The sequence below is a fragment of the Populus alba genome, chromosome 1, assembly GCF_005239225.2.
Source record: "Populus alba chromosome 1, ASM523922v2, whole genome shotgun sequence".
Classification (NCBI taxonomy): domain Eukaryota; kingdom Viridiplantae; phylum Streptophyta; class Magnoliopsida; order Malpighiales; family Salicaceae; genus Populus; species Populus alba.
The window spans coordinates 38390653-38409127 of record NC_133284.1 but is presented as its reverse complement, the minus strand read 5'-3'; the positions used below and the strand labels follow the sequence as shown (position 1 = coordinate 38409127).

The 18475-nt window shown below is 34.4% G+C and overlaps 2 protein-coding genes across 2 annotated transcripts; both read left to right on the top strand.

Annotated features, from left to right (window-relative positions):
• Positions 1 to 361: 361 nt before the first annotated feature.
• On the top strand, positions 362 to 7062 carry LOC118058159 (pentatricopeptide repeat-containing protein At4g35850, mitochondrial-like; the record flags this gene model as incomplete). The annotated part of the gene is given in 9 exon segments (XM_073410075.1): positions 362 to 479; positions 571 to 783; positions 933 to 983; positions 985 to 1010; positions 3382 to 3475; positions 5220 to 5285; positions 5366 to 5443; positions 5559 to 5660; positions 6604 to 7062. Coding segments are annotated over 9 exon segments (898 nt in total), but the record flags the coding sequence as incomplete, so codon positions are not given.
• Positions 7063 to 7619: 557 nt separating this feature from the next.
• Positions 7620 to 12167, top strand: LOC118058154 (pre-rRNA-processing protein ESF2). Its single transcript, XM_035070866.2, has 9 exons — positions 7620 to 7829; positions 8264 to 8320; positions 9168 to 9375; positions 9472 to 9556; positions 9651 to 9718; positions 9995 to 10084; positions 10164 to 10294; positions 11683 to 11826; positions 11903 to 12167. Exons 1-9 carry the CDS (start codon positions 7827 to 7829, stop codon positions 11918 to 11920), a joined length of 804 nt encoding a protein of 267 aa, XP_034926757.1. The 5' UTR covers positions 7620 to 7826; the 3' UTR covers positions 11921 to 12167.
• Positions 12168 to 18475: the final 6308 nt, after the last annotated feature.

Here is an 18475-nt window from a genome sequence, read left to right as displayed (position 1 = left end):
TTCCTCAACGTGATGACCCTTTTCATTCTAGCTGCATGGCTTTGTAGCCTTAAGTGTTATGACTGGGAAAAGTTAACAATGAAATAAGGTGCAACTTCACAAACTAAAATGATTGGTATAATGCATTTCCCAACTTAACTTCATTAACTGTAGTGTTTGTTGAGGACATCAATGACAGTCAATTCTGTCCATTATACAGCAAAAATCTCAGATTCAATTGCCAATGAACTCAATGGACCATGTCTTCAGCCAACAATTGGCTTGATGTTGAGCCATGTAGCATCATCAAGTTATGTTTCCCATAAATTGTCTTGGTGACCTGCGAAAAATTAAATTATTCAGCATCATCTAAATGTTACAGGTATGCAATTGTTCGTGATATGACTTCAGCTGGTGTTGGTTTGAACAAGTTCTGCTATGCAGGACTAATAGCTGCACATAAGAACAAGACACCCATAGCAGAAGATGTAGCTACCAAAGTAACTATAAACAATTCTCCTTTTTTTGAGCATCATTTTCTCTTTCTTTCAGAATTTTGAAGCTTTTCTAATAACCTTATATTGTTGGAAGATTATTGAGCTTGTTGAGCAGTCAAAGGGTTGGTCATCAGTTGAAGCATCAACAGGAGAAAATGCTGAAAATGTGATGATGAATGTTTCTGAAGAGGAATTATACAATTTACCAACTGCAGACTATGTTCATAAGCGTCGAGGATTTTTGCGTAAGGAATTGACTGTCTACCATGTGGCCTTTCATGCTTTTACGGAGCTTAAAAATGTTCAGGTAGATTTTCTCAGATCCCTAGTGATATCTTGGTTTGCTAGCCTTTATGAAAATCAGTTTCTACTATGCCACTCACTATTGCTGCCTCAATTTTTCTGTTGCTTTTATTTATCAGTAGTCTTCTTGTTGTTTTTTCTTGGTCGCAATAGGCTATGGAAGTTCTTGTGGAGATGCTTAAGAGTGAAAAAAAGGATCCTGATGTCTTTTATTCTCTTGCAAATAATGAGGTATATTAGTTGATCTTTATTTAACATTTAAGGTCAATTTAATCGAGCCATGTACAAGAGCAATGCAGCATTGATTTATTCATTTTCCTTTCATACCTTATTGATATTTTCCTAAACAGTCAAGAAACTGTAATGCATGGTTTCAAATAACGAGTCCATATGTACTCTCTCTCTTTGTGGTTTATCATTTGGTAACTGGGAAGAGTATTAGGTTCTAATTGGCTATCAGTTGTTCATGGATAGATAGTATATTGAGTGGTGTATTTATCAGAGTACCTTATTAGAATTGTTGATCGACTTCCTTGTACACACCTTTCTGATATACACTTTATATGAATTCTTTCTTTAAATTTTAGTTTTAATTAAAATAACTGGCTGCTAACCCGACCCTTTTAATTGCCTTCCTAGTGATACACTTTTTTTTAATAATCTATATTTAATTAGAGCTGTTATACACTCTTTGCAAGTGTCATGCAGTTAGGTTAGGGACAAGGTTTTATATGGAAGAGCATATGTTATTTGGCAGGGGAACTTGTATAGATTTTTTTCCATTTAATGAAGTAACTCTTAGAAAATTTACTTTCTTATTCTCTAAAAATCTTTAGTTGCTCTGAGTTTTGTCAAAATTTATGTCTTCTACATAATAGCATGAGTCTTTTTGCGAACTCTCTTCCTGAATCTCATTCCATGGCCTGAATGTTTCATGTTTTCTGGTAATTATGATGTGCTTAGCCATGTCGCACTTCGTAGAACCATAGAGATGAGACAGAAGAGTATTGTTTTGTTCCAAGAATCATCACAAGAAAACTCAAAATAAAACATTGAAAACACTTGTGACATGCTCATTTGAAAATAAATACCCTTTGTGTGCCTTGAAGAGGTGCCTGCATGATTGCAAGCTTTAGTGGATAGAAATGCACACCTCTATTGTAATTAGTATTGAGGAGCGTTGCAGAGGGTTAACTATCTTTCGTAGCATGTCTTTTATCACGGGTCTATAAAGTTTTATTAATTGTTCCAACTGTAGTCATTTGCTTTGCAATTTTCATTGGTCTGAGTTGAGTTTTGTGAAATTTAATTTCCATAAAAGAAAATTAATCTGAAAATGGCATACAAAGAAAAGAAAAAAAAAATGCAAACTCGCCTCTTCTAGCTAGGTGTGCTTGAAGTTGGATGAGAATTTTGCTATACACACACACATATATATACACATATTCCTTTAAAGATGCTTTCTTCCTTTCTATTTCTATTTATTTTGTCAATGTACAAGTGAAAAAATTCATAAATTACTTCTGTAAATTTGTCTTTTTTTGAGAAATATGAAGGTGGCTTGTTAAATCAAGTTATGGGAAAAAGAAAGCCACGATAAAAAATAAATAAATTGCGTTCTTCTATTTTTACTGTAATTTTAATTGATTGAAAAAAAGAAGCTTATTTGTCCTTTTCTGCTGTCTTCAAAGAAAACAAATAATTAATTTTTTTCTTATAATATAGTAGGATGTGGATCTCTGCTTGCTTTAACTATTTTTTCAGAACAAAATTAGAAATGCTATGAAGGCTTTTCATTTAAATTATTCCTATAGTATCAGTAATGCATTTTTCTTTGTCATAGCCATCGCTCTTCACGTGCTTTTATGTGATCATTACAATTTCTAATGCATGGGGCAGTGCCTTGGTGGTCATTTCTTATTTTTCATTATAATCAAAAATGTCAATGCAATAACAATTACATCATAACTCAGAACCTAACTCAGATTAACATGTGTACCAAACAAGTTCTAAGAGCATTGAAAGCAAGCTGGATATGAAATGTGCTGCTGAGAGAACATTTGTATTCTTTGAGAGGCTGGTAATGTTGTATTCAAGGAAGAATATGGCAATGAATAATTATTGGGGAAACAAACAAGCTAAGATAGACAGCTACTAGTGGGAAGTAGATACAATCAAATATTAGTTGTGTAAGCAGATGGAAGAGACTGAATAAGTTGGCTGAAATTCTTAGTATGTCTGTTGCAATGTAGAATAGGATTATATGGCTCTAACATATGGCAATGCAAAGGACAGTAGGAAGACAAGAAAGAATATTGCTTGTGTAAAAATCTGTTCATGTTCGAACAATGATTTTAGATTATAGAGAACATAATAAGAGAGTTGTCACTAACTACCCATTGAATTTTAGGCTGTCTTTCCAGTCCACTTGTTGTGCAGAACAGTTTTTTTTTTTTTTTTTAATAAGCATTGGGTGTGCATCAATTAGGCCAAGGCTATTCTTGAACTTGCAACCTTTTTTTCTTTTTTATTATTTTGTTATTTCAATTGTTCATTTGACATTAAAAACTATGAAGTGTCCTTCTAAATCCTTTTTGTCTAGGTGCTATCTACTTTCTGGAGACCTTGATCGTGCTCTTCAAGTTTTTAATGATTATATGAATTCCATGAAGCCTTCTTTTATAGAACTATACACGGTGAGTTTTGTAACAACTGCCATATCTGCGATTTGTATATATATCAGTTGGCTGTTATATGGAATTCTTGCATTGCATATCACTTTGCTGCTAGAAAAACCAGCTTTTGTTTTTCTGACTTTATGTCTAAGTAGGTTCTAGAGGGATTGAACAGAAATTCTAGAACATTTTTGTTCACATGTATCTTCCATCTCAGAATCATGTCCTTACTTCTGCTTCCAGCAGCAGAATTGACGTTACTTGAAAAATACATGCATTCTTTAATGTTCTCAATATTACATTTAGTAAGATGTGCTAACCTGCACATTTATTTTACAAAATTTTTCAGGGGTATATATGTCAGTTCATAAAAACTTTCTTCTCTAACACCTTACACTCTTTCCTCTTTCCTCTCTCCTCTCTCTCGAAATCTCCCTGCTGGATTAAATGCTCTTTCTTGTTGCTCTATTTCTGTGTATCAATCATCTATAAACAATTCTCAAGAAGTAAAAATCACCTATAAACTCTTCACCTTTGAATTCCCGCTTTTTTCACTATTGGGACTTTAGAATCATGTTTTTTTTTTTTTTCCCTAATAGAAGTGGAAAGGTATAGCTTATTGGATCTGAATCTATTTTCCTCCGAAAAATCATGTTTGTTACTCTTAACAATCGTGTGAATTAGTTCTTCAGAATGTGGATTGTGATGAATCTTTTCTTCTTCATGAATCATTATATGATCACTTTTTACTAATATAGGCTTCTTGCTCCTCAAACATCAAGTGGCAAGATCTAACAAGAACTTCTGTGTTAACAAATTGCTTATTAGTGAAATGGAGAAATTTGAAATTTTGATGGTTTTTAACAGTTCGTTGCATAAAAAAGAGGGAGAAAGGAGAATGCAAGAGGCCTTTATGTGTTTGTGGGAGGATGCAGATCTTTTTTCATACATACTAAAATGACAAAATCTTCCCTGAATGCTATTTTTATTATATGAGAGAACAAGGCTATTTTATTTCTAAAAAACGGTGGGCACATTACTTACCTGCAAGGGGCTGCTAACTTGCCATTATTTCTGTTTGTCAGCTTTGAGCGGAACCCATTTCTATTTGGACTTAGATTACCTCTCAATGCATTAAACTGCAAGCATATTCATCTATTCACAAAATCACGTTTTTTTTCTCCACACATGACTCTTCCTTTCTCCCTGTTGAACACATGGACTCCCCCTCCCCAATCTGCTCCTCTCTCTCCACTTGATCTGCATATATTCTCTTTTTTTCCTCTGCCAGGTCACCACCAAAAATCTTTGTTACTTATGCCACTGATGATGACAAGAGGGTTCTCACCTATTATCCATTCTTTATAGAAGTGAATACAAAATCATGACTTGATTTATTTTACAATTTCTCTTTTCCATTACATCATTTTTGTGAGCCCGAACTTTTTTTCTTAACATATCCACAAAAGGAAACCTCACTTTTGTAATATCATAAATTGAATTTACAATTAACCTTTTTTTACTGGGAACAGTGTGAAAATATATGAATTGCCGCTAGAACTTGCTTTTTTGGAGATTCCCTTCTTTCTTTGCATCTGTTTTTACTTTCCTTTTGTCCCTTATTTTGCTGACTAGCAGCCATTTGTTTCATATTTTCTATTTTAATTACATCTGCCACTGTGGTGTGGGGAATCAATTTATTTTCTGTATTGGTGCGACTAAGCTGATCATAACACAAGCCTTAAACTGCTTGAACTTCTCATAGGTCCTTATTGAGGGAGCCATGGTAGGGCATACTCCAAGAGGAATGCAAATTGCTTTAGACAAGCTGGTATGGTTAGTTTATGGTTCTATACTATGTTTATGATAGTGTCATCATTGTGCCTTCATATAGATTCTTGAACAATGCAGGAAGAAATGACGCAGAGAAGCTTCTTCTTGTTTCCAAAAATTGCAAATGATCTACTCCTCATAGCAGCTGGTGATAAGGTAATAATTATGCTGCACTTTATTTTTCACAAGGCACCATTCATTGTCATTAATAGTTAGAAATGTTTATATGTTGTTGAGCTGTATATCTCATCATTTTATGATAAAATTACAGAAAGGTGGATATACCACTGCCAATTATATTTGGGACCTGACACAAGCTCGCAAAATGCCACTTTCATTTCCTGCGGTGGAAGCATATTACAATGGGTTAAAAGTAAGTCTTTTTTGTTTCATAATGCACTAGAGGATTTTACAATGGTCTGCTGTTTATTTAAGCTTGTTGTTACCTCTTTTTTATTGTCCTGTAGCTTCATTCAACTACACCTTCCCATATTCATGGTGAAACTAATAGGTTCAGACTTGCAGAAAATGGATATAAATTCTTCAAGTGACTCAAATAGGTTAAAGAATTGCAGAAAAAGTTATCCATAGTGCTCTTGGGTTAGAGCGGAGGTGGGGTGGGTCCTTAAACTGACATGACATATGGGAGGATGAGTCTCTTGAGAATTTAGCTTTGCAGGCCTTGTGATTAAACAAAAAATATTAGCTTAAGCAGCATTGAGTTTACAGAACAACCCTGATGTTTTTCGTCCTTGATAAACTGGAACTTCTCATCATTTATATCATAAAGGGGACAGAACTCATCAGATTGCATGTTAATATTATAGGTATTTCCTAATACCAACCGCAAGGTTTTCCTTGCACTCTGCAACTCATCAGATCATTTATTAATAATTTAGGTATTTCCTAATACCATCCGGATGGTTTTCCCTGCTCTTGGCAACAGTTTTTCCAGTTTTCTTGATTGTAGAGACATTTTTTTCTGAAACTATCAAACATTTTTTTCACACAAATGTCCCTCGAAAGACCCCCTTGGATCATTTTCAGTGAATGAAAATGTCTGGTGGTCATCTCACCATGTGCCCCGTTCAATATATGCTGCACATATGGTCCTGTTATCTCCATAAGCAGATTCCAGTGTCCTTCCATAAGCTTCGAAAGTTGGAGTTGAGCTAATGAAATTGCAAAATGCAATGTGTTGTTCTTTTAAAGTAATTTAGGAAAGTTCATCCTGTGGTTTTGCAACATACTGTTGGTTCTAAATCCTATCGCTGTGTAGCTACCTAACTCCTTTCCTTCTCTTCTTTGAACGGCAGGGGCGCTGCGTACCGGAAGATGATCCCAGATGGTTGCTAGTTTCTAGTACATACGAGAGGCTACGCCCAAGATCTGGAGCAGGAACTGGACCTGCAAGACAGCAGGCGCAGAATATCAAAACTGATACCAAAGAAAGAATGGCTTCTTAAATGGACATGAATGTGGCTTGCTTTAGAGAGTGTCCATAAAAAGGATGTAAGGAGGTTACATGGATTATCATATGGTGCTGCTCATGTAGGGATGTCACCGTAGCCTGACAGACAGTTTTGATGCTCAGTAACTGATTTCTTTCCTTACCCCGCCACCTAATAATTGAAGGCAAAGATCGTTCAAGCAATCCGTGTTACCCTTGTTAATCTTCTAGTTACAATTTATACCCTTTTTTATTTTTTAACTACGTTTGTAATTTTATTTCTGTGAGGTTCAAGGAAAGGATGAACATGCCCTAGTTGATTTAACTTGGCTCTACATATAATAATAATAATAGTAATAATATAAATAAAAATGCTAATAGATGAATTTTTGCAAGTATAATAAATGAAAAACAGGTTTTTCAAAACACAATTATAACACAATTATATGTGAGTACTAAATGATTCTTCATTTGTGATTTGGATAAAAAAAAAAACAGAAGTTATAACAGTATAAATCAAGAAAGAAAAATAATCCTAACTTTCACATTATACCAAATTAATTTATTTTCACTAATTACAATTATAAATTTTTTTATGGGTGTATTTTAGAATTACATTTTATTTTAAAAATTATTTAAATTAATGTTTTTTAGATTTTTTTAATAGTTTTAATGTGATGAAGTTAAAATTTAATAATATTTATAGAATGTTTGGCATTTCTTGATTGCGATTATATTACGCATTTGAAAGTTTTTTTAAAAAAAAAAAAAATTAAACAGAAGTTTTTTTGTTTTTAATTTTTGCCATTAAAAAATAACTTAAAAATAATTAAACTATGTAAAGGTTTTTTTTTTTTTTTTTTAATAAACCCTAAAGCAAAGCGCCATCATCACCCAACCCAAAGGCCAAAGTGAGACGATTGTTCTTCCTCGCTCGCTATCCACCCAGTTCCAGCAGCCTCGTCCTAAGTCTTTTCCACCAACGCCGTCTGCCATCCTCCTTCGCAGCAGCCCGCTACAGAAGCAGTAGTAGTAGCTCCAGTAGCATCGGCAGCAGCCGCAGGCCATCCCGATCCACTACCGTGAGTCATGGTGAGGAATTTTTTTTATCTTTCTAGATTCTTGTCCAGTCTTTCAAACACCAAAGAAAGGGAAGGAGAAGGCTAGGCTAGGCTAGACGCCAGCATTGAGGCTTTAATGCTTTTGATTTTGATAAAAGGGAAAGAAAATCAAGCTTTCTTTGGATTTCCTAAGAAATCTTCCATTTTCTTATCGAACATTATTGATTGTTTCGGTCTTTCTCGTTTTTAACCATTTCAATTTTCATTGTAATGCATTGATTTGAATTATTTTTAGAATTATTAGGGTTTTATGCATGGATTTGATTAATGGCTTGGATAGTCCGGATGACTTTAGGTTTAAAATTTGCAATGGTGGTATGCCGGTTGCTGACTAGTGCTTCCCATTTCTTTTTTTAGTTTTGGAATTTTGTTTTTGAAGTTGACTTTACTTGGAAAATATTGCAGGTCGAGAAAACTTTTAAAGATGAAGCTACCGAGGAAAAGGGAGAGCGTGCCAGACTGGTATGTTACTGCTTTTTTTATTTCCGGCCGGGTTTTATTCTCTCTCTCAATGGATGCTGATGTATGTACATTAATGTATTTGAGAAGTTTGCGACAAAGTTACTTTGTGTGGTAGGAAGTTTTATTTTCATTACTGTGCTGTTATTGTTATCATGCAATTCTATTATCAGTCAATAATTCTTGGATTGAAACAATGGCTAGCTTGGCATCAGTGTTGTCAAAGGTGTAGAAGGCGCTAAAAGGCACGAAGCCTGTAAAATGACCGAGGTGCTCGGCGCTCACCCGAATGAACCAAGGCGATATACTATAGATTAAAAAATATGTATGTATGATATTATATATATTATATAAATCTAAAAAATATATCTTTCCAATTAAGATTTTTTTTATTCTTTTTTTCACCCTAATCTTTGCTCTTTTTTTTTTTTTTTTTTAAAATACCCCTAACTTGTCTTGTGATAAATAAAAAAATGGACAAATAGGTCAAAACATAAATTATTTTTTAAAAAAAAGGGAAAATCCAACAGAAAAAGAAGTATTTCAGTGAGGCACTCGCTTTAACACTTGGTGCCCACTCACGAGGCAATCGCCTAGGCAGCACTTCATTTAAATTCATCCCCCGAGGCTAATAAAGGTGTTGTGGCTTCGCTTTGCCTTGCATGAAGTGCCTAGGCGAGTGCCTCAATGCCTCTTAGCCTTTTAGAATGTTTATTAATATTGTCTTCATGTTTAGTTTCTAAAATTTTAAGGATGGGATATTTGTTATGAATTTTGTATTTCAGCTAACCTGAAGCTAGGTTAACCTAGCCTATGTAATTTTATCCATTTCTTTCCTTTTTGATTTTAGGAAAGAATGAGTGAGGAACATAAAGAACAAGAACAAGTGTTGTTTTTAGAGGAGGGAAAGAAGAAAAAGTTAAAGAAAGAAGCAGAAAAGGCTCAGAAGCGTGGTGTTTGTTACATTAGTAGAGTTCCTCCTGGTATGGATCATGTTAAGCTTCGTCAACTTCTCAGTCAGTACGGTGAAATTCAACGAATTTACCTTGCTCCTCAAAGTATAGTATCTGATACTTCTTTTGTGTTTATATTTTAAAATAAGGGGAAAAATGGGTTTTCAATTTTATTGAGAAATTTTTGCTGTGTGTTTGCAGATAGTTCTTCGATGGATCAAGTGAATGATAATAATAAGAGTAGAAAAAGAGGTGGTGGAGCTAAAGCTCAATTATACTCTGAAGGGTAATTTTCATACATTTTTTTGTGTTAATTACATGAACATATATTTGAATTGTGTTGTTTATTATGTAATTGCTTTGTTTGTTGTGTTTTTCAGGTGGGTTGAGTTTGCTAGTAAAAGTAATGCTAAAAGGGTTGCTAATTTGTTAAATGGTGAACAAATAGGTAATTTATAAAAAAAATTTATGTACCTTTTGTTTTGTTGAGTTGAATGAGAATTTTTAGTTTGCTCTATAGAGAAACCATCAAGGAAACATGTCAAGTTCTTGTTCTTTGTATAGATTTTTTTGTTGTTGTTGATTTTACCAATTCTTTGTCATATCTGTTTTTTTTTTTTTTAAAAAAAGGGGTTAGCTTATGTGTGCTATTGCTTTGTAAATAATTTACTTATTTTTTCCTCCCAAGTGTTCTTTAATTTCTTCTTTGTCTTGTTTTTTTTAGGTGGGAAGAAGCGGTCACAATTCTATTATGATCATTGGAATATCAAGTATCTAAGTAAATTCAAATGGGATAATCTTACAGATGAAATTGGTATATCACTTGTTTCTGTTGTGCTGTATCTTATCATGTTTTACAGTTTATTGTCTAAATTATAGTGCTTTAAATGCAGCTTACAAGAAAGCTATTCGGGAACAAAAATTAGCGCTAGAAATTTCTGCTGCAAAGAGGGAGCGGGATTTCTATCTCAAAAAAGTTGACCAGTCTCGTGCTTTAAGCTCTATTGAAGAACGAATGAAGAAGGTAAACAGCATCTATAACTTCTCACTGTTGCAGACTTTTTTTTTCGCGGAACCATCATCTATGGTGCTGTTTTGAGATATTTTGGCATTGCTCAAGTCATCAATTTGATGCACCTGTTAAAGGAATTAAACTTGGCTTTTCATTCTCTGTGTCAGGACTACAATACTCAAATTCCTTCTAGGCCAGTTTAAGTATGTTTGGCACAATAGTTGGGTAGTATGGCTAGCTTAGAATCAGTTAAAGCCAGATATTTTCATTGTGAATCTGAAATTTGTTAGTAGGTACTTGAAACTTGTAATTAAATGATTTTTTTTTTGTTTATATAGAGAGGCAAGTAAATCATTTTGACGTCTGATTGAATAGGCACCTTTTGTTTTGTAAAAGTTAGCCTCCTTCCCTCAGTAGCATGACACTTTCATGATGAGTTATGGTATGGACACAGCTGAGACACGATGCCATATGTCAGCTCCTTTTATATGGTTGAAATTAATTATATCAATGAAATTTGATTAAAAAAAGGTAGTTCTCTTCAATAGGATGGAAGAAATAAGAGGAATAGGAATAGGAGGATTGAGGGGGTATTGTTATCAGAGGGCGGTGATGTGCATACATATGTTTGTGTTTTATTTCCGTGATGTTTTCAAATCTGTATTTCACATCCATAGGTGTTGAGCATGCATTAGAATATGCTCTGCTTCTATGATGAATTCCTCAATGAACACTAATCAGATACTCTTTGTTATTGTAATCCTTAATATGCTGCTTATGTGATAATTATTATAAAATCCTCAATGAATACTTAACAAAGAGACTTTATTATACCCCTCTTAGCTCCTTATGTAAGTAAATGTCAGAACCATTTATCTTTTCATTTCATTGGACATGGCAAGCTCTGATGGGTAAGCTGGTAACCATAAGTTTTTGAGGGAACTTGAAAATGTTGGTGCTTTAGAGGCATGTACTTGATTGGGTTTAAGGGCAGCATGCTTGCAATTTGCAACTGATAAAGATGTAGCGTGCATATATATATATATATATGCGTCTGTGTGAACATGAAATAGTCTCTCAAATTTTGCCAGACAATTGTTATTTCCTATTTTGATTGACTTGGATATCTAACACTCCTTGTATTAAAAAAAAAAAATCTTAGTTTTGAATGGTTTTGTTTTTTATTGGATTTTTTTTTTTGTACATGCTGATGCCTTGATACCGCTAACTAATTATAAAGTCTCGTGAATTTCATGCCATTCTGTTTTGTTTAGTATGTCTTTCTTGTAATGTAAATTAATGGTTTCACCCATTCTGGGACTTTTTCTCTCTTTTTTATGGCACGGCATCATATATTCTCCAACCTCCTTCACGTGATGGGTTTCCTTTTCTATTTATAGAAGCAGAAGGTCCAACAAGAATCTGGAGGTGAACTTTCTGTTGCCCCACAGAAACCAACGGTTTGCCGACAATTCCCACAGAAAAAACCAATTGCTGAAAGAGAGAGAAGCAAACCTCAACTCTCTAAAGATGTCTTGGCAGGGGTGAGTCATTATCTGTAGGGAACAACTTTCATCACCTAATCTATTCCTTGGATCTAAGTTTTGCTGCTGTATGCAGGTATTTGGTGGTTCATAGTGATGGGTTGCGAGCATGTCACTTTATGCTCAGGATGAGGAGCTCATGTGATAAAATTTATTGCTTTGCTCTCCCATATGCATGCGGTGCATTTTGATGCATGCGCTGCTCACAATTTTGATACTGTTTGTAACATTTGATGATTTGATCAAAATGAAGTAACTCATCAACAGTAGTATTGTAAGATCATATGGGCAGCCTGTGTATTTTACAATCATCATCTGTTTTAAGATCATTATTTTGCTCATGGAGTTCCTGCCGGTCCGGTCTTGTTCTCTTTCAGCCTTTACAAGGCACCCAAACTTTTGCAACAAGGCAGCGTGCAGTCAGTGAATAGATGATTCCCCTGACCCAGGCTGCAATCATCTACGTTCAATTGCATGAGTTTCTTAGTGCAGAATCTATTTTAGGTCAAGGATCTCCCTCTAGCATATCTTGACCGAACGTAGGAAGCTCCATGTCTCTTAGCATCTTTGTAAATCTAAAGGAGAAGAGGCACTCCAGTCTATATGTTTGTATCCATCCTGACCTCAACTGAGAGCTCATATAGCGGCAGCAAGTCAGTTGACATGTATGGTTACCTGCTTGTGCCTCTTCAACCACTTGTCATTAAAAAATGGAGCAGTAGTTTTCATGATGCACATTGGTCATGTAATAAAAAAAGATGTTTCAGAAAAGCTACGAACAATGCATGTATATGAACTTAATCAATTGACTTCAGATAACTGATGTTTGACGTTCAACAAATTTTTTTTTTTTCGAAATACGGTTTGTATTTTTGGATCGTTTTGATGTGTTAATCAACCGCTACCATGAAAGTAAATGTTCATCTGCAGTCACATGAAAGTTTCGAGGGATCCGGATGTGCATAATGACATTGCACAATAAGAACAAATAAACAAGTTCTATTTGTGTTTCAATTAGCCGCAGCACCCTCCTCTTTGAGCAACAGTTCCATCCTCTGCACTTGATGCGCATTGATCCTTGAAGGCTGCATTTGTAACAGCAAAAGTATCAACAAAACAAGCATCAACTTGTACTGAAACGATAAATGGATGGTTCCAGAAAGTATCAACTATTCCAAACACTGCCTATTAAATGATTACCTCGTTGGATACATCAAACAAACCTTCCTGGATATTCTTAAGGATTTTTCCAGCAGTCCCTATGAAGGCCTGTGATAAATTAAATTATTATAATAATATTAGTTGGTATGCTTTTAAGTTGGAGGCGCGGGATGCGGGGGAACTAAAGACCTAACAAAATTGTGGCTCGGATTAGGGTACTAATGATGCTCTATAATTCAGAATGCTAGGTAAGTTACTTTTCTAACGTGTTAGAATAATGGATGATCATGTGTTCATGCTTTCTTTTATTATCTATAACTGAGGATTCTAAATGTTGTTGACGGGAGCTGGATTTCCTGCGAGATAGTCTTGATTGATGTATGGATGACCTTTAAAAGACTTTTTGCATAGATAGGGTCTAGGGAGATAATAACCATAAATTCTCACATTGGGTGCTCGTATCCAAAGAAATCCTTGGCTCAAAAGGGCACTGATCCTAGCATCTTGGGTCTAGCGTGTAACTGAGCCCAAGATGTTGGGTCTGTTATCTTGTCAAGTCCACAGACGTTTGGGCTTGACATTTAATTGAGCTCAAAGGGGTTGGGTATGGTATCTCGTCAAACCAACAGGCATTTGGGATTGGCGCATAACCGAGTCCAAGGGGGTCAGGTCTAACATCTCGCTAGAACCATAGGAGCTTGGGCTTAACATTTTACCAAGCCCTCTTGCTATGGGCCTTGGTCTTTGCTAAGTTTCTATAATGAATCTTTTTTCTCCTGGTCCCTTCTAGTTATGGACTTTATGAGGAAAAAAAATGGTTTTCAATATAAAATATATCAATCCATCAATAGCCCCTCAAGTCCTTGTGTATTTAACGTGTAAAGATCTTAAAAAGACCATCCTTTTTAATCAAGAGATCTCTTTACCATCCCCAAATGTTTTTTCTTTCCAATGTTGAATTGTTGAGATCCTTTTGCCCAGACATCACATCCTTATTGGAGGTTTTTTTTAGAAAAAAAAAAACGCTCGCTTTTAATGAATTATTTGAGTAGATTTCTAGGGATTTGAGATGCTATGACATATCCTTTATCCAATAGTTAAGGTGATAAATCATTTCCTTTATAAACCTAGTTGTTTACCTTCATCATTTTTATTTTTACTTTTTGCAATCGTTGTCAAGTTGATTTGGAGATTTCTTGAGTAAGTCCCTCCTATATTTTCATTTTGTACATCGTTTTCCTTTTTCTTAAAAAAAAAAAAGGACTCTTATAGGGTTAGATTTGATTTGGAAGCGTGAAATTATTTCACTTAGTGCTTCAAAAGTGTTTTTTAAGAGAGGGAAAGGTCACCTCCAACCCCTATAGATGACGCTCCCATCACTTTAAGTGTTGGGGAGGTGTCAATGGTCGATAACCTAAAACTTGTGTGGCTTATTTGCCATCTAAGAGAGAGAGAATCAGCGAAGAGACCCTGGCTTTTACTCAAGATGCTTTAAAATTATAGCCTTTTTGTGTATGTATGAAATAGAACATTCATTCCATCTTCAAGGGTTTATTAGCAATGTTTTTAAATATTATAGGTTAGGCTTGAGACAATTACACTTTAGTGGGTGGTCTTATCAGCATTTCACAAGTTTTTTAGGTTTGTTAATGTAGATCCCACCGTAAACCTTTTTAAAGCTTATTACCAATTAGTCATGGGTAGTTATGGAGGTAATGATTTCTAATGATTCTTTATCTTTACCAATAACCCTGATAAAGCCATGTGAAAAGCTCTCAAGGGAAAGCTCGTGTACCTAAAGAAATGGAGATGGGTGGCTAATAATGAGGTACACTGGGATAGTTAGCCCTTTAAAGGTACGTACCAAATCTGGGGTTGTTTCCATTACTGGAAGGTGCCTCATCGTAAGGTTAACAACAGACCTTGTTTGAGTCTTGGCATCTCTTAGATTGGTTTCAACCTTAATGGAATACGAAGTTAATAGGATAGCTAAAGGGGAATGCTCAAACTTGTCATAAAGTATGCAAATTTTCTCATTTTGTCTTTATTTAATAAAAAATCACATTTGATTTTATTTTTGTTCAGGGTTAACAATTGAGGAAGCAGTAGAGACCTCTACTAGATTAGTAGAAAAGAGTTTGTCATCATCAAGAGAATTATTTTTATTTCTTGAAAAAGAAATAGAGCACGACTCGATTCTTTGGATGGGCTCTCATTTCCTAAAGGAGCAATGATGGAGGTTAAAGTTCCTGCCTAAATAAAAGCTAAGGGGAGTCATACCTCTCTGGTTGGGGGTCATGTTGACCAGACTCCCCTAAAAGTGACAATAGGCATTGTTGCCCATTTAAAAAATGAGGAGGGCCTCCACCTTTATGGAGGCAAGCATTCGATCCCTCATAATGGAGATGTTTGTCCCTCTGTCCTCATCTTTTATTGTGGTTTTGAAGGCTACAACTATGGAGTCCACATCTCAAAGCCAAGAGTTTGAGGACACTTTTTTTATCTTGCGCTTGATCATGTCCTATTGACACGACCAAAAGATTGATGTTTCTCTCCCAAGTGCAGAGTGTCGAAATAATAAATAACCCGGCAAGACCGGGGTCGAACCACGAGGAGGTTAATTGTATAAATTATAAATAGCAATAATACAAGAACAACAACAACAACAACAACAACAACAAATAAAGAAGAAGAAGAAGTTGATGAACTTTGAGATGGAAGATTAATGTAAGGATTAAACAATGATAAAAAAAATGTTCAAGGTTAGAGGATCCACTAATAGTATTAGAAATAAATATAGTATAAACTCTTTTTATTAATCAACTGGAAACCACACACAAAATGAGGTTCTAATAGGATGATTTATCCTTAATAATTTATTATAAATTGTTAACATGATCATATTAATTATCTTATTTAAATAACACCAAACTTTTAAATATTATCAGGAATTCATGATGCTAACTTATGTTAACAACAAATCAAGTTCCTTTCATAGCACATGTGTAGGCTACCATACGGTTAGCTATAAAAGTGCCAAGCATTTATTGTACCAAGTGTTATACAACATAAATCTAGATTAACCATTTAACAAGTAAGGTATTAAGAATTAGTAAGATAAAGAGATAAGACATTTTAAGAACAAACTTTCTTAGATATAAACATTGAAGTCCATGTTGAGTTTATACTATACCTATTCTAACACTATTAGTGAAACCTTTTCACCTTGACATAATAAACTTAGCTAAACATAATGAAGAAGAGAAACATAAACTACACAACATAAAAACATAAGTATAGTAAAGGAATGAAAAGCATAAATAAGAGATTAAGGAAAAATATAACATTGAAATAAAACTTAAATATTACAAAAATATAAAGAAAGAAATAAAAAGCATGATCTTGATCTGAACAACCAAGATGCCTAAATGCATGACAAATGCCTCATTTTATAGGCCAAAATTTGGAACTATTGATTTGATAACTAATTGTTGAGTGGGTGGCCAACTCTTGACTTGATGAAAATCCTTATCTTCTTGTCTGAATAAAACGTCATTGCTAACATTAGAACTAGAACTAACTGTACACATAAAAGTTATAGTAAATTGTCTTATCTTTCTTGGAAAAAAAATTAAGGTCATTTGGACATCTAAAACTTGAGATATGGGCTGAACACTGAACAATGTCTGGGCTGCAAGACAGATTCAGACTTCTCCGTTATTGCTATAATTTGGACTTGAAAACAGTTTTTTTAAATCTTGGACTCCACATGAAAGTTGTAGGCCTATGTCTTATTGAATCTGTCCAAAAAATTGAGATCATTTGGATATCTAGAACTCAAGATATGACCCAATTACCAAATAGTGTTCTAGTTTGGACTGAATCAGCATCTCTTTTATAAGTTTGCCCTCTCTTTGTCCTTTCAATTTCAATACTTCAAACTCATCAATTCAATCCTTTCATTTATGTGACAGGCCTGCATTTAAGATGAACATTTACCATAAATTAAAGGTATCTTATATTATTAAGTATGTTATTATAAAACATGTTTTAGTTAAAGAGTTATTGATACTTTAAGTGCAAAATGATGATATAAAACCTTGATAAAAATGCACTTTTAAGAAATAATCACCCATTTCAATTTTCCTACCCTAAAAAAAAAAAAAGGAAGGCTATTGAGGTTATTGTTGGTGGAAGAAAGTCCTCACCATTTTTTCAAACATCCTTTAAATGTTTAATGAAAGCTACTATCATTATTTGACTTTGACGAGCTAAATGGATTTTAATATAAGAAGTTTATTTTTAATCTTTTTTTTTCTTACGAGGCCTGTTAGACCTTTATCATTTGTAAACTTTTATGATGTGCACCTTCTTTAAAAAGAGCTGGGCGGATGAGAGGAGATAGCTTAGGGATGTCATTACCAGTCATAGAGCACATCAAATTGCTCTTTAAAGATTCTAGGAAGAGAAGGTCGTCATGGAGGCCAAGTTGAGAGATTCAAAAGCAATTTACACCTCCTTAATAAGTAAGATGAAGGAAGCTACTCTTCACATAAGCTCCACTAAATAATGGTTGTAGAAGGCCTTTCTTAAAGTTATTGCTTTGAGGCAGGCTATGACAGATTTACAGACATTCTAAAGATGTTTGTGTTTAGAGCTTCTAATATGCTAAAAGGAAGTCAAGAACTCTCAAGCGAGGCAAGAGGCACTAAAAAGTTTTGTAAGGGACTTCCAAAAATTTTTTGGAGGGTTGACAATCTTGTCTAAAGTGGTTGGGGACAAGATTTTTCTAGTTATATTCAATCTGTACTTTTTCAATGCTTTAAAGGAATGCATGTGAATTTTAGTATTGTCTTTCATCTCATCCTCATGCCTAATTTTAAGGATGTATTTCCTATTAGGATCGTTACTGCCCACTAAGGAGTGTATTTGGTCAAGGAGCCTAGGTTACACCTTTAAGCCTCCTTATATTTTTATTAGTATGTATATTCTTATATGCACTTTAGTCCTATAAGAATGATGTTTGTAATATACATTTGTGTAATGAGAATTTCTTTTGATAAAAAATATTTCATGTCTTATTAATTTGTGTAGTCTTAAAACCTTAGTGTAGAGATTTTCTCAAGGTCCAACACCTATCTTTTATTTGTATATTTATTGGTCCAAACCTATCTTTTAATTGAACACTTTCGGGTCTCATGCTCAATCGTATTTATACCACCCTAGGTCCAGCACCCATCTAGCTGAACAAAGGAGAACTCTTGGGTTGCAAGTATACTTTTGTGTGTTCAGCAGACTTATTGAAACACCCTTAATATTACATGTGCATTCATGTTATGGAAATGAAAATTGTTTTGTACAGTAGTTGGTGGAGGTCAAGTTTTCCTCGTTACTAGGAGATTGTTGGCTATTGCCTTGGAAGATTTATATCTCCTTTGTTGATGGTGTTATCATTCATGTCCTTAGAGGTTGTGCAAGGAAACTAGAG

Coding starts and splice junctions, on each gene's coding strand:
- LOC118058154 (XM_035070866.2), top strand. Junction 9,557..9,650: donor GCTCAATTATACTCTGAAGG/GTAATTTTCATA, acceptor TGTGTTTTTCAG/GTGGGTTGAGTTTGCTAGTA. Junction 9,719..9,994: donor GTTAAATGGTGAACAAATAG/GTAATTTATAAA, acceptor TGTTTTTTTTAG/GTGGGAAGAAGCGGTCACAA.